This window comes from Lichenostomus cassidix, chromosome 18 (assembly GCF_008360975.1).
Source record: "Lichenostomus cassidix isolate B80296 chromosome 18, HeHo_3.0, whole genome shotgun sequence".
Taxonomy (NCBI): Eukaryota; Metazoa; Chordata; class Aves; order Passeriformes; family Meliphagidae; genus Lichenostomus; species Lichenostomus cassidix.
Genome location: NC_139498.1, coordinates 11,418,804 through 11,433,553, shown reverse-complemented (window position 1 = coordinate 11,433,553; position 14,750 = coordinate 11,418,804). Strand labels below are relative to the sequence as shown.

Sequence of the window (14,750 nt, the reverse complement as noted above, 5' to 3'; positions counted from 1 at the left end):
GGGGAGAGCTTAGAGCCCCTTCCAGTGCCTAAAAGGGCTCCAAGAGAGCTGTGGAGGGACTTGAGACAAGGTATAGAAAGACAGGGCACAGGGAATGGTTTTCCTCTTCCAGAGGGCAGGGTTAGATGGGAGACTGGGAAGGAATTCTTCCCTGTAAGGGTGGGGAGGCCCTGGCACAGAGTGCCCAGAGAAGTGTTCTAGGCCAGGCCGGACATTGGAGCTTGGAGCAGCCTGGGACAGTGGAAGGTGACCCTGCCTGTGGCAGGAGTCGCACTGGATGATCTTTAAGGTCGTTTCCAACCAAAACCATTCTGAATTCTATGACTCAGGTGCTCGGGAAGGAAGGGGTGGCTGCACTGCCGCCTTCGCTCATTCCTCAGGCAGAGCCAATCTGTTCAAACAACCCCGACACAGAGAGTCCAACCCCAGCTCCCAAATAATCCTGCCAGGAGACGCACACACTCCCGGGAGTCCTGAGCCTTAACACCAATCTCCATCACCTCTCCCGTCTCCATGCACCAGCTCCAGACTCATACCGCATTGTTACACAGACGAGGGAATTCGGCATCCAGCCACCGGGACTGTAAATCTTGGGAGAAAGGAGGTAGGGAAGCGTGCTTGGCTTCTCTCTCCTGGCAAGCACAGGCATGTTCCTGCAGCACAGGCTGCTCACACTCACGGAAGGGGTCCCGGCACAGGCCAGCAAGTGGGAGTGGAGTTGAGAGCACCCGGGGGGTGTCGGGGAAGAGAGGCCAGTGGCTGAAACGAGATTTCAAAGGATGCAATCTCTCCTCCCCTCCAAAAAATCCCGCCAATTCCTCTGCTGCTACCACCGCTCTGCACCCTGTGATGCCTGGCAGTGCCACCCAGGACTGCAAACCCCAGAGGACTCAAACATCTGCACCACCATCAGAACATTCCTGGCTAATGAGGCTGATCGGGGCTGTCCTGCCGCTGTGGGCAGGGTGCCTGAAGGAGCCCCCACGCTCGGGGCGCCTTCTTTCGGAAAGGCGCGTTGTTCAAACAGCGCGGGGCTTCGGACAAGCCCCACCTGAGCTCGTGCTGTGACAGCAGCCCTGGCGCTGGGGGCAAAGCTCCTCTCCACGCCTTCCATCAGCAGGAGATGCTGGGTGGAGCCTGTCCAGGGAGGAGGGGAGGCGAGGAAGTGAGGATGTTCACAGCACAGCCCTCGGGGTTTTGCTAGAGAGACAATTGCACACCTAAGCCGGGAGCGGCTGGAGGCTCTTCGGTGCTCTCCGGGGCTCAGCGGCCTCACCCCGCTCAGGCTCCGGGTGAGGGGGGCTGGCAGTGCCACCCCCGCCTAAATCAAAGCAGGCGCCACAATAAATTGGAAAAATGTTTTGTGTACAAACAAGATTCGCCATAGGCTGTGATGGGAATACTGGAAGATTGACGGGTTGTATAAACTTTGTGTAAAAAATGTGGATTTCTCACTTTGAATCTATTCCATGGGGCTACATAAAATATGAATACTTCCCTTTGAAATTCTAAAATAAAGTGATGAGAATCCAGGAGAGAAAGTGGGGTTTCTATCACTTTCTGGGTCTCAGATGCTAATCTGATAAGGCAGGGATTAACTGAAAGGGATCTAAGGCTCATTTAACTGTGTGACATCAACTGAACCAGCACATCAGGGCTCTGCTCATCCCTTTCCTCGGGCCAGGTGAACAAAACCCCTCTTAAAACAAACCTTTTCAAACTACACAAAAAGACAGGTTTTTCTCTCTGTGTCTTCGTGAGGATGAACTTGTTTAACCCCACGTTTTGATCTGTCATCACAATTTTAGGGACTTCCTGTTCCCTACCCTGGTGATTAAGACCATTTAGCGAGGAGGGTTTGAAATGCAAAGGGCAGGGGCCGAAATCTGCCATGGCATCAGCAAACCCCTCCTGCAGTTCACTGGGGGGGGGGGGGTGGTTTGGGAAGGGAACTAGGCGGGGAAAATCCTGTTTTCAAACAACTGTGCTGCTAGGAAAAGGAGGCGAGCAAGACATGGTTTGACTGCACTTTGTGGAGGATTTATAGTGATCCCTCAAAGAGCACACATGCAGATATAAATATATATATACATTTACACCGGTGGAATGGGTATTGCAAAAAATATTTCAACCAGAAAACAATTGATGGGGAGGCTTTACATTCAGCAAACTTCAATAGCAAAAGTCCAATACATCTTGGGGGCATTGGCTTACTTTTCCTTATTTGTTTTCCACCAATTCAAGAAGAATTTATAAAATATTTTAGTCCTGTCTGCATTCATGCCCCCAAATCATCTTCATCCAACTTTTTGCTTCCCACTCCAAGCCAGTTGTCAGCATTGACACAGCCAGGCTGAAATCTCTGGAGAAAATCCCACTGACTTCAGGGAAACCAAAATTTACCCATTGACCCCAAAACCCTCAAAAAATCAACTGAGCTTCCCAGCTGGGACACAGCTCTGAACATACTCAGACTCTTTCTGAGCTGCTGGCTTGGGCTCATCTCCTGACAGCACAGAACAGAACCTACATAGGACACAGGTCTAAACCAGCTTTAAACCACATTTTGCCCAAACTATTGTTTTACACTTCTGGCTCCAGCAGTGCCAGGTCTGGCCCCTTTTTCAGTCCCCTCCAGGGTCCCCAGAGTGGCCACTGCTGTTCTGAGGCTGTGGATGCCCTGCGCCCTGCACATCCTTGCTGAGGGACACATCGGATGCTGTATGGGCTCCAAGAGCAACTGGAACAAGAGCATGCGAAACAAATCCATTGGGGGACATTAAATCCAAGGACAGCCCTGTCAGCTCAGGAAGTCCTTGGGATACAAATTGCTGGAAGCTGGGAAAGCAGACAGGGAGAATATCACAGAGTTCTTGCTGCCTTCTGGTGCTTTTATCTCAGCATCTCCTGTTGGCTCTGTCAGAGGCTGCACTTTGGTCTAAGCCAGCACAAGCATTTCTGTGATCCTACACTGCCCAAATTTTCCTTTCGCATTTTGCCAAAGTTCTCTCCCTTTTTTTCCATTATAGCAATGCGTTCAGGGTTGGTTTCTTTTCTGTCTGCTGATGCTGTTTGGGGAATTCTCTTTCCCTTGAGTACAGTAATCTGCACTAGTTATGCAATACATTGTTAACATGGGTTTTGGCAAGCTTTGATTTCACCCAATTCATATCAGACCCTTCCAGGACATTCAATGATTTTTCTTTTCTTAGACAACAAGACCTCCTTTCTGAGAAGTTTCTTGCTAGCCCTGCCTAGAGCGTTCACCTGTATCCTGGACTGGCACCAAGCAGCACTGTTCTGGGTTTATTAATTTATTGTCTTTCCTCCAGTCAGTAAACAATTCATTTACACACCCAGCTCTGCAGGAGTGATGCAAAAGGAATGATGCAAAAGGGTGGGAATATGGTTGGGAGATGCAAAGGAATTTCCACAAAATAACTTGCTCAGCAACTTGGCTGATGGAGGCAGCAATAAACCAGCAATACATAGCAATACAAGCAGACACGTCGTTCCTCAGTGGAGAAAGGAGACATCCCATCAGTGCGGAAAGGTGGCTCATGGGCCTGGGCAATGATTTAGAAGTGAGCTCTGAAAGGAAATCAGTTAATGGCACGGCAGCAAAGGCATCTCAGCCATCAGCAGGAGGAGGCAGGGCTGTTTCATCTCCTGGAACACATCAAAGGCTGCTCAAATCCCAAACCCAGCCCTGCAGGGATTAAATGGAGCAGCTTCACTCAGCAGCAGCTCTGTCATGGAAAGCAAATCCATCCCTGAGCAGGAGACCCGGCCATGAGCCACGTGTTTATTGGTATTTCACCCAAACCCTCTCCCTGGAGGCCCATTTGACAGGAGTTTGTGGCAGGGCGGGCTCCCCTCAGGGGAACCAAAGGCTCACACTGAAGCACATGTGGAACTCCATGATCAAAGTGTTTGGGGGGGATTTGGGGGTATCAACTGCCACAAGAAGTAACATCAATACTGTCAACTGACGGAAAACTGGCGTGGAGAGAATGAAACCCCAGAGGGACCTGGGAATTCTCTAACGTCTGGGAAATTGCTGCAGGAAAGTGGAAAGTATTTGTGAAAGAAATTAGAGCTGCTGAAACTGAAATTCCTCTGGTCGTGGTTCAAACAGAGGAAAGAAACTCTTTGGCAGTGTTGTGGAAAGGAGCATCGAGGGGGCAGAACAGCAAGAGATAATGGAGTTGGGCAATTGCAGCACCACATAAATGCTGGCAATTAGGAGAAAGCCGTAAAGGAGCTGGGAAAGAGCACTGAAAGCAAAACTGGAGAAAAGAGGAGACTGATCCTGGTGTGCCCTCATTGTAAAACAGAGCCCAGATATTTTTGACATGACTCAAAACCAAAGGTGGAAGTGAAATGAAGCTGTCGCTGGTGCCAGGACTTGGCTTTGGGTACTCAAAAGCTGAAGCCTTTCAGGAAGGGGCTGTGAGTGCCTCTGCTGCCCCACACTCAGCTGGGGACAAACTCACGGGGCCCAAAAACCTGGCAACTCTGCCTGAAAACATCTGCAGTGGGGCTGCAACAAGCACAGCAGCCAAAATCACCAGGGGCTGGGAAAGGCTTCAGGAAAGGACAGAGGCAGAGAACAGCCCAGAGCAGTCCGAGGGCAGGTGAGGGTGCTGATAGAAACTGGAGGTGAGTTCAGCTGCCATCGGCTCCTTCTGGGGAGGCAGGGAAGTGGAGAAAGGGAAGGTGGGATCAGCTGGGCAGTTTTTCCTGCTCACAGTTGTCTCTTTCCTTTGGAAAGGGTGGCTGCTGTCTCTGACGGACTCCGGCTCCAAGACACACACAAAGTAGAGGAAACCTATTTTTAGTCTTGACCGAAGTGCTAGTAGGAAAAAAAAGTTAGAAAGACAATTGCTTCCTGTTTAGGGCTGGTGCTGGGGAGGGAGATCCTGCCGAGACGCTGAGGCAGGACAGGAGCTGGGGGCAGGGAGGGTGGGGAGAGCAGACGGAGCTGTGGGATGAGCAGGAGCCATCTGGGATGCGAGACAAGGAGAGGTGCTCCCAGCTCCTGAGAGCCCCACGCTGGGCTGGTGGTCTCTGCCCTGGATTCCCGAGGGAGGGGAGGAACTTGAGCTTCTGTGCCTTTGGGATTCCCGGTGCCCACATGCTTTAGGCTGAGCTCAACTGCTGAGGGTAAAAGACTCAAGAGACACATGAGTCTAAGGACAGAAACTGCAAAGTGACTTTCACACTCAGCCTCAGATTGATTGAAGACTTATCCCTCTGAAAATTGTAATTCTTGGTAAAATCAGTCAGATTTACAGCAAGAGAGAAGGTTCTGTGGCAGCCTGAGGGGCTTAAAGCCCAATTACTCTCTTTATCTTCAAAGTGCTTTGATGTTTCCACCAACAAACTACACATGAGAGAGGTTAAATTAGAAACCCTAAATTAAATCCACAGCATTTTCTTCAATGAACTTTCTTCAAGTCAAACCTACTTCCTCTTTTTAAGACCCCAGCACTGACATTTTTGATAGCATTTAACATTTTCAAAAGCAAGACAATTATCATTAGAAATAAGCTTAAAATGCACATTTTTCTGTTTTAGGAACAGCACAAACTGCAACTCTTTCTGGGACAATTTGTGTTTCTTCTGCTGCGCCATTAAAAATCCATCGTGGATGTCAGCAGCTCATTATTTTGACAAGTGGCTTTGCTTCCCCTTGTGCCTTTTCCACATCACACACACTCAAAAGGAGGAAGATGCAACAGTCTTACTCCTAAAACGCAGACTGGAAGGGTAGGGATAGATCCCCGTGGGTGGATTTGGTGACATACAGGATATTTTCAGCTCCTTTCCGGCACACAGTGAAAGACAAAATACAAAGGAAAAAATTTATCCTGGTAACCCAACACACAAAACACTCATTTAATTTGTACCCAGAGCTTACATCAGGAAATGAAATCTTAACACACTTGTGAAATTGCAACAATTGTATTTGTGAAGAAGCTGAGGAAAAGTGGGAATGTGTCCCGCCACAGGTGCTGTGTGCTTAGGTGAGTCCTGCTGAGACATAGCCCAGGATCTGCACGGTGCTGGGGTAGCTCTTGCGCATCCCCATGCAGCGCTCCTGGTCAATGAACAGGGAGTTGTTTTTGACCACCAGGTCATGCTCCAGGACCCCCTTGGAGCGAACCAGCATCTGCAGCATGTCCTCGGAGGCCCGCAGGCACTGATGCAGGTTCCGCAGCGTCTCGTTGATCTCGTTGACCTCTTGGACAAGGCTGCAAAACAGCAGGATCCTATTAGCCATCACACCACGGGGGTGTCCAAGATGGGCCCTTGGGGCACAGCATTTCCTCCTCAGCACACTCAGACTGATTCCAACACCCCTGGTATGGCAAAAGCCAGGGGCAGAGATTCTCCCGACCTCCATGGGGAGGAATGCAGAAGTTTGTTCCAAAGCTTTGGATATGTTCAGCCACATCTGGCAGAGAAGCTCGTGCCAACAGGAACAGAGATGAGCAGCTGTGACATCCTGTTTCTGTCTGGTTTTGTGGGTTTGTTAGTTCACCCTCCTGGATTTCCCTGTGTAGAGCTCCTGCACAGACCCACTGATGCACACAGAGCAGGACAGAACACTTGGGAGAGGCTAAAAGGGAATGTGGAACACGTAAAGGATGAAAAAACCAATGGCCTGTCAGATGCTGAACCAACTCTGGGGCTGGGTTTAAGTCACTTTGAAAAGGGAACTGTGCTCAGAGAACTCCCAGGAGGAGCTGTGAGCTTTGGGTGCCTCCCAGGGCTGCTGCTGGGCACTCCTTGAGTGCAACCCAAAGTCCTTGAAAGGATTTCCAGTGTGCCCAGGAAGGGGAGGACAGCCCTCACTGCTGCTCCATATGTGCACCTTTCCTTGGAGTTACCCAAAAGGAAGGAGCTCAGTGCTCTCATTCTCTCAAGCCTGTTGGAGAGTAGGATCATGGAATCATAGACCAGAATCCCAGAGAGGGCTGGGTTGGAAGGAACCTTAAAGACCATCCAGTCCCACCCCTGCCATGGGCAGGGACACCTTCCACTATCCCAGGCTGCTCCAAGCCCCAATGTCCAACCTGGCCTTGGACACTGCCAGGGATCCAGGGGCAGCCACAGCTTCTCTGGGCACCCTGTGCCAGGGCCTCCCCACCCTCACAGGGCAGAATTCCTTCCAATCTCCCATATCTCCCTGCCCTCAGGCAGTTTAAAGATAGTGCCCCTTGCACTGTAACTCTTTCCCTGTATAAAAACTCCCTCTCCCTCCTTTTTATAAGCCACCTTAAGGTGCTGGAGGGGCCCAGCGGGGAGAGTAAGGGGCTCATCCTTCAAAACTAAGCACATCCAGGCACCTGGATGAGGCAGGAGAGAAGGTGAGGTTTACCCAAGTGGTAAAATTCCAGCCTCTCATAGGGTGGCATCAGGCTGGACCCGGCTATGGTGTCCAGCTTTCGTCAGAGGTGCAGAGCTCTCCCAGCACCCAAAGGCTGGGACACCTGCTCAGTGCTTTAGATTCTACCAGGGCACTTATGGAAGGACTATTTAGGGGAGAAAAAGCAATTTGGTCATGCAGAGATGCTCTTGAGTGATTCCTGGAGCCCTGCCAGCCTTGCAGCATGGCCTTACCGGATCTGGGCAGCGTCCCGGCACAGCTCCACGTTGGGTCTCCTCGTGCGCTCATCCAGCCGGGTCTGAGCCACCTTTAACTGAACCTCTTTGTCCCTGATGGTCTTTTGGATGACTTGGATCTTCGTCTCGATCTGGAAGATCTCCTGTCGTGTCTGGCACGAAAGAGAAACACAGATATCAATGAAAAAATGTCTTCTCAAGTGATCACATCATTCCTGTTTCTCCTGTTTGTGCAGGAAAAGCCCCAAGTTCAGTACGCAGCCCCTGGGCTCAGGCCATTGTTGCTCTGCCACATCAAGGCAGATCCAGCAGAATTTTCAGGGAAAAGCTTCTCTTTGCTGTTGCTGTCACCTCAGAGGAAGTCTAGGGGCAGTGATGGATCTATTGAATTACCACGTCCCCAAAACTGCTGCTTGCAAGAACAGATCATCCATCAGCTAAGAGGGAAAGGTGTAATGGCTCCTCATTTAAGGATGTGGCATCAGCCCCCAGCACTGCCAACTTAACCAGTCCCGAGCCCTTTCCAGGAAGCTCCCCATGAGTCCCAGTGGTCCGAGCAAGGTCCCATCAGTGATGTCCCCATCCTCTGCCTGGCAGGGAGCACACAGATACCCAACCGTGCCCGGGGATGAGGTTAGAGTGGTATCAGCAGCACGAGGGCAGGGCTGGGCTACCTTGGCCAGGTGTGTCTGGATCTTGCTCTTGGCGTTGGCGGTCTCAGTGATGCGGCTGGTGAAGGCGTCGTTGACCTTGCTGAACTGGCGCCACATCTCGTCAGCCGTGCCCATCAGGAGGCTCTCGGTGCTCGCCCGCAGCTTGGCCGACGTGGCACGCGCGCTCTGCGAGCGGAAGATGTTGTTGTCCGTGAACCTGGCCCACGTCTCTGGCACCGAGACCCTGAGGGGGGAGAGGACAGGCCCTTGGCAAAGCCACACTGCTGAGCCTGGGTGTAGATTGATGGAAATTAAATCTGTGCTCTTCGTTACATTACATGGAAGTGAAACATCTGGGCCCCACTTGTTTGATATTTATCAAATGGGGGCATGTTCATGAAGACAGCTTGTGAAAGGTCAGACAAACAAAAATTCTCCCATAAAAATCAGAGATTCCAATCAGAGCTCCTATTTACACCTTTGTGGCATTAAGTGCCAAGGAATTCCCAGCCTCACGAAAACATGCAGATCACAGTTCAGTCAATTCCTTTTGCTCACAGCCCATCTCAGTCTCCCACTAAAGCAAATGAGCTTTAGATCCCACTCCATTCCCTGTCTGTGCATTCGGGATGAAGTCCCTGCCTGTGCAATAGTCCAGAACAAGGTCAACAAAAGACTTAAATACCACATAAGCTCCATTTAAAACCTGCTGATTCTTGGCACATTTTACCCCGCTCTGAATTTTAGCCTCAATCCTTTACAATCCATTTGCCTGTCTAAATATGTCTGAGCTCTACTGTGAATAACTATTTGAACTATTAGAAAAACTGTATCAATTTGTGCCTCTCCATAAACTTCATGTGTGTGTGTGAGCAGATTTATTCCCTCAGCCCTTTGCCACTTAGGGCATCTCTCTGTGCATGCTGGGTTAGGTCACTGCTCATTTACTGCAGAGCCAAAGCCAAATTCCAGGCACCCAAAAGCAGCTGAACCCTGCCCCAGGACCACACTCTCATTTTTTTTATTTTCTGGGTCATTTCAGCTCCCTGCAAGGCCCTGACCACACAGGGGAGAGCCTCCAAACTACCCATCAATGAGGAGCACTCAGGCAAGCACTGACACATCTTTGAAAATATGCATGAGCTTAATGAGCTGTGCAGAGGTGCTGGACTGAATTCATTTGCAGGCTGAGCTCTAGGCCCTAATCTAATATTTAATTAGATTAGGCCTGCTTTTGCCTGCCAGATGTTCGGCATCCAGCTGAAAACAGAGGGCTCTTCTCCCCCTGGAGAGACCAGAGGGAAACAACCCCTTGGAGGTGGGTGCCTCCAGAAGGGATGGCTCTGTGCCTGCCGGGGCCCCTCAGTGCTCACGTGGCATCGATCCTCTCAACGCCTCGGAAGTAGTGAATGCCTCTGGAGTGGTTCTTCAGCTGGTAGCACTTGCTGTCGATGTGGTGGCCCATCTGCTTGTCAGCCAGGTCCTTCTCCAGCTCCTGCCGGGCCTCCTTGTTGCACCTGGGACACACAGACAGCTGGCCTCGGTCCGGATGGGATGGGATGCCTCAGAGGCATGGGATGGTTTTCTGCCCATCCTGCTCCCCTGCAGCTGCTCCATGGTCCTGGAGCATCCCTGCCTGCTTCCCATGGAGCCTGCAGGAGGGATCTGCTGGGGGGCCATGATACAGCTCCAAATGCATATCAGCCCTGCGGCAAGGGCCAAGAGCCCCTCCTTACATGAGCTGGGAATTCACTGTGTCCAGGCACTGCTGTAACCTCTCCCGGCAGGACCTGATGATCTTGATTTCCTGGGCAAAGGCAGAACAAACCCCATCAGCATCGGTGCTCAGATGTCCTGGACGCTCCTCCCCTTGGCCATCTCCAGCTTCACACACAGCAAGAACTTCCCTTTCCCCCACAGAAAACAGGGGCTGCAGGAAGGGTCCCCCAGCCCCAGTGTGCCCACTTGTACAGCTGAGCCATGCCCAGGGAGCAGGAGGGGACAGGTGGGGGCTGTGGCAATGGCCATGGGCTCTGAAATCACTTTCAGGGTGGGTTCCCAAGTGTTTTCATCTTGACATCAATGTCCAGGGCTGTTTAGTGCCATTACAGGAAGACAGGGTCAATACTGACCTGGTATGAACAGTCACAGTGGTATCCTGGGCCAGCAGTGCCACACATCCTCATGCCTAATCCCACTATCCTCCCCACAAGGAATCCCATCCATATGGGACAAGAGGACTTTGGTGTAAATCCCCAGTCAGTTCTAGGAAGGGTTCAACTCTCCTGGAGGAAGGCTTGTGCTGCTCTTGGCTCCCTTGACTCTAGCACAAGTCTATTGCACCTGTGAAACCCCAGCTTCCAGAGGCAGGTGATCAGTGGATCAAAACCAAAGCCAGGGATTTTCAATCCTTCCTGTCTGCAGGAGACAGCTGAAAGCACAGCCTAAATGCATCCCAAACACTTAAAAACCCAAATGGCTTTATGGACATACCAGCTCTGATAATTTTCCTAAACCCTCATGACCCTTAAACTAATCTTTTAAATTTTCAGCTCCTCACTCATAACAAAAAATCTTCTAAGAGAACAGTAGCTTCACAGGCCCAGGGGCTGCAATTTCCTTCCCAATTTTGTGAGGCTTTTCTAGTGATCCTATTTCGCTGTACCCTGCATTAGGATCCCATTTGCTGTGCCAGCTCTCCTCATGTTTGCTCTTAATTCATGATTTACAGCAGCCTAGATAAAGGCAGGCAGGAGTGCAGGTTTTTATGATTTCTATCAAATCCATTTCCTGAGCACACAGAGTGACAGTCCTGCTGCAGCCACACTGCCCTGAGCAAAGCAGAGCTGGGGGAAGTGTAATTAATATCTTTTGTCAGACCAACTAATATAGCTGGAGAAACCGGACAAGCTGTCAGGCACACACTGCCCTCTCCATCTGTGTGTATTTGTGTGTAATATACGGAATGTGCTTTAGATAGAGAGATTGATCTTATAAATAGAGATCCTGTGCTGCCAGATGCAGGACCATCTCACACACTGCTCAGAGAGGGACAGAGGACCCTGAATTGCCACAAAAACCCAGCTGGTTTCCAGCTCTTCCTTCCTCTCCTGTGGACACACTGCTGGGTGGGAATACCAGCCCCTGCCCCAGGAGGTTTGGGGGGATGGAAGAATTTAGCACATCACCAGTGCTGAAGAGCCAGTGAGGGACTGCCAGACCTGTTTAGGGGAGTTTAGGTAAAAATAACTCTGATGTATGTTGCCAGACTTACTGTGATGAGCTGTTTCTCCACATCATCATGGACCAGGTCGATGCCCATCCTCTTCTCCCGATTGAGCAAACACTTGTGAGCGACCTGGTGGGGACATGGCATGACATCAGTGCTGGCTGCAGGGGCAGGGCTCCCTGCAGGGGCAGCACCCGCATCCGGGAATGTGGGAAAAGAAAAGATAGGTGGGCACAGGGATGGGAGCCCGGAAGAAGCTGCCCGAGGCAGCTGGGTTAGCTGACAACAGCGACCAAGTACAGCATGGGAACAATGGGAGGGAGCACAAGTGTCCCTGGGCCACCACAGAATGCAGCGACCTGTGTGAGGCTCAGTGCTGACCTCCCCAGAGCCTTGGAGTGAAACATGGGCTCTTGTGTCCCAAACCAGGATTTTGGATGGAGAAATATTTTGTTAAATAAACACTGTAGTGATGTGCTCAGCGTGTGCTGGAGGGGCTGCAGCAGATGCAGGGGATTTGTTTATCACTGACTCAACTATTGGGCTCTTCATAAAAGCTTTCTGATGTTCCAGGGCTGGGATGAACTTTATGAGAGGTTTGAGTGCCTGCAGATGTTTGGGCTGGGGGTGCAGGGTCCCTACCTGGAAGGGGCCCTCAGTGTCGGCCAAGGCTCTCTCCAGCCGTTTCTGCATGTCCGCCAGGGAGTTGGTCTCCCTGATCATGGCATCCAGCTCGATGCAGAGCTCAGATTTCCAGTACTCTATGTCATTGACCCTCTCTCCCAGGTTCTTGGTGCTCTCCCCTTGGGTCCTCTTGGCCTGCTGGTACACGTCCTTGATGGTGCGGGTCAGGTCGGCCCTCAGGCGCTCCGCGTTGTGCCGCGTGGTCTCCGACTCCTTGTAGTTGGTCATGTTGGACCTGTGCCAGTCATCCAGCGTGTGCCGGGTGAAGACGCCGTTGGGTCTCTCGGAAATAAAAGGAACTATCTTGGTGGGGGGGAGTCCTGGGAAGCTTTCGCTGAGGGGACTCAAGGTTGGATTGAGGGCAGCCGCTTTGTAGTAGGAGTTGGGCATCCATGGCATGTTGAAGCTCTCAGGATGGTAGGGAATGCGGTTCTTGTAGCTCGCGGCCATGGTACTGGTGGCTGGCAGAACCTTGGGAGGTGGTGGCCGTGGCTGGTTAAACTTGGCTTTTAAGGGATAGCCGTAGAGTTCCATTCTGAAATGCTGCTGGTGTGGGTCCTGCACAAAGGAGGCAGAGGAAAACCTTGCTCAGAAAGTTCCTGCCTTTGTGGTACCTCTTACAGCAACACCCCCAGCTTGTGATGGGACCAGCCCTGCCCAGGGCACCTACACAGCCCTAAATAAATCTGAATGTAAATCCCCTCCAAGCACATCCCAAGCATTTGGATGGAGAGGGATCTGATACCATCTTTGCTGTTGGTACCTTGTTTCAAGTCTTGAAATGAGGAGAGAAACCAGTCATGGCTGCTTAGAAGTCACAGATCTTATACCTTTGTTTTCTTTATTTGTTAATTCCTTATTTCCTATTATTCCTTCATTTTTCTGTCACTCTAATGACCACCCCTGTGAGGGTGGGGAGGCCCTGGCACAAGGTGCCCAGAGAAGATGTGGCTGCCCCTGGATCCCTGGCCAAGTGTCCAAGGCCAGGGCGGATGGAGCAGCATGGGCTAGTGGAAGGTGTCCCTGCCCATGGCAGGGGTGGTCCCTTCCAACCCAGGCCAGTGAGCCTCATCCTAGGATTCAGCCTGGCCAGAGGCTGTGGGATGGGCTGTGGGACACTCACACCCTCAAATGCAGCAAAAACCTTTCCCAAGTGGGCCTGGCTCAGAGTCAGTTTGGCAGAACCCAGGATGGGATATCTGTGCTCAGCTCCAGCAAAACTACCTGTGTGTGCTGTTCCCACAAACCAGTCATTCCAGCCCTTTTGTCCCTGCTGAGGATGGGCCACTGCCATTCCTGACCTCCATGCCACTTATTTATACCTGGGGAGCAGCATTTGGAGAGTGGGAGATGCTTTCCATGGCTCCCACCCCTGCAAAAAAACCCTTCCCTTTCATTCACTGACAGACAAGCATTTAAGAAAGAAAAAACTTTGGGAATGGACTGGATTACTTTTCCATGCATTTCCAGCTGAAATAAATGCCCTTGCATTCCCCTTGGGAAAAGCCATGCCAGGATGAGACTTTTCACCACCCCTGGGCACAGACACCCCCCAGGAGCTGCTGCCCACCCCATCTGGGATATCTGGGGGATGGAGGAGGGTTTGGGGCTGAGGCTGATACCGGCTGTGCTGGTCCTCCCTCCTGGTGGAAGCACAGCTCCCCCTTCACTGCGAGTGTGGGGTGAGCTCAGGGCTGGGGGTGCCTGGGGGTGCTGCTGCTCATCCCTGGGGTGCTGTGGTGGTGCTGACAATGCCTGGCTCTGTCCAGCCCGGGTAGCACCTATGGCATAGGGCCCCGTTGCTATGGACAAGAGGTTCCGTGGCCAGTGACCACATTCTGTGGAGGTTCTGTGACAGTGACTGGGCTCTGTGATCCAGCCTGGCCATTGAACCACCCTCTAATGGCCACAGCAATGGCTGGGTGGGCAACCTGGGGCCAGTAAACACCTCCCAGGTTCCTGCCCCGCTGGGCAGTTTGTGCAGCCCCTGGGCACGCAGGGACAGGTGTTGAGTGGCTGGATAATGCTCATGACTGGATAATGCTTGTGTAGGTTGTCCTGCAAGGAGCAGGATCCTTATGGGTCCCTTCTCACCTGAGATATTCTCTGGTCTTATGAACTCAATGTCCTCAGTGGACAACACAGTGCCACCCTGGGCAACCCAGTGCCACCCCAGTGCCCAAGGCCAGGTTGGACAGGGCTCTGAGCAACCTCGTCTAGTGGGAGCTGTCCCTGTTCATGGCAGGGGGTTGGAGTAGATGAGCTTTAAAATCCCTTCCAACCCAAGCCGTTCCAGTCTAGGAACTCCACGCAGATTGTGCAACCCAGTCCCACCCTGGGCAACTTGATCCCAATGCCTGGGCAACCCCCAGTGCCAGCAGTGGGCAACTCAGTACAGCCCTTGTGCATCCCAGAGCCACTCCTGGGAAACCAGTGCCTCACTGGGCAACACAGTGTCTTCACTGGTGCTCCTGGGCCAGAGCCTCACTGGGCAGGTGTGTGTCCCTGGGTGGGGGTGCTGGCACCCCATGAGCTGTCCCCAGGAGCCCCAC

The 14,750-nt window shown here is 51.8% G+C and overlaps 1 protein-coding gene across 1 annotated transcript; it reads right to left on the bottom strand.

Moving 5' to 3' along the window:
• Positions 1–5,948: 5,948 nt before the first annotated feature.
• Positions 5,949–13,981, bottom strand: TEKT3 (tektin 3). The gene is made up of 8 exons (XM_085078041.1): positions 13,821–13,981; positions 12,157–12,756; positions 11,560–11,643; positions 10,022–10,092; positions 9,659–9,802; positions 8,307–8,529; positions 7,630–7,784; positions 5,949–6,257 (listed from the first exon to the last, which is right to left on the bottom strand). Exons 2-8 carry the CDS (start codon positions 12,730–12,732, stop codon positions 6,026–6,028), a joined length of 1,485 nt encoding a protein of 494 aa, XP_084934167.1. The 5' UTR covers positions 12,733–12,756; positions 13,821–13,981; the 3' UTR covers positions 5,949–6,025.
• Positions 13,982–14,750: the final 769 nt, after the last annotated feature.

What these genes read in the sequence shown, in the direction of transcription:
- TEKT3 (XM_085078041.1), bottom strand. Translation starts at nt 12,732, where the DNA reads ATGGAACTCTACGGCTATCCCTTAAAAGCCAAGTTTAACCAGCCACGG. An exon ending in ACACTGAGGGCCCCTTCCAG is followed by an intron (nt 11,644 to 12,156) that starts GTAGGGACCCTG and finishes TGTCCCCACCAG; the next exon opens with GTCGCTCACAAGTGTTTGCT. An exon ending in GTTGAGAGGATCGATGCCAC is followed by an intron (nt 8,530 to 9,658) that starts GTGAGCACTGAG and finishes CTCCCCCCTCAG; the next exon opens with GGTCTCGGTGCCAGAGACGT.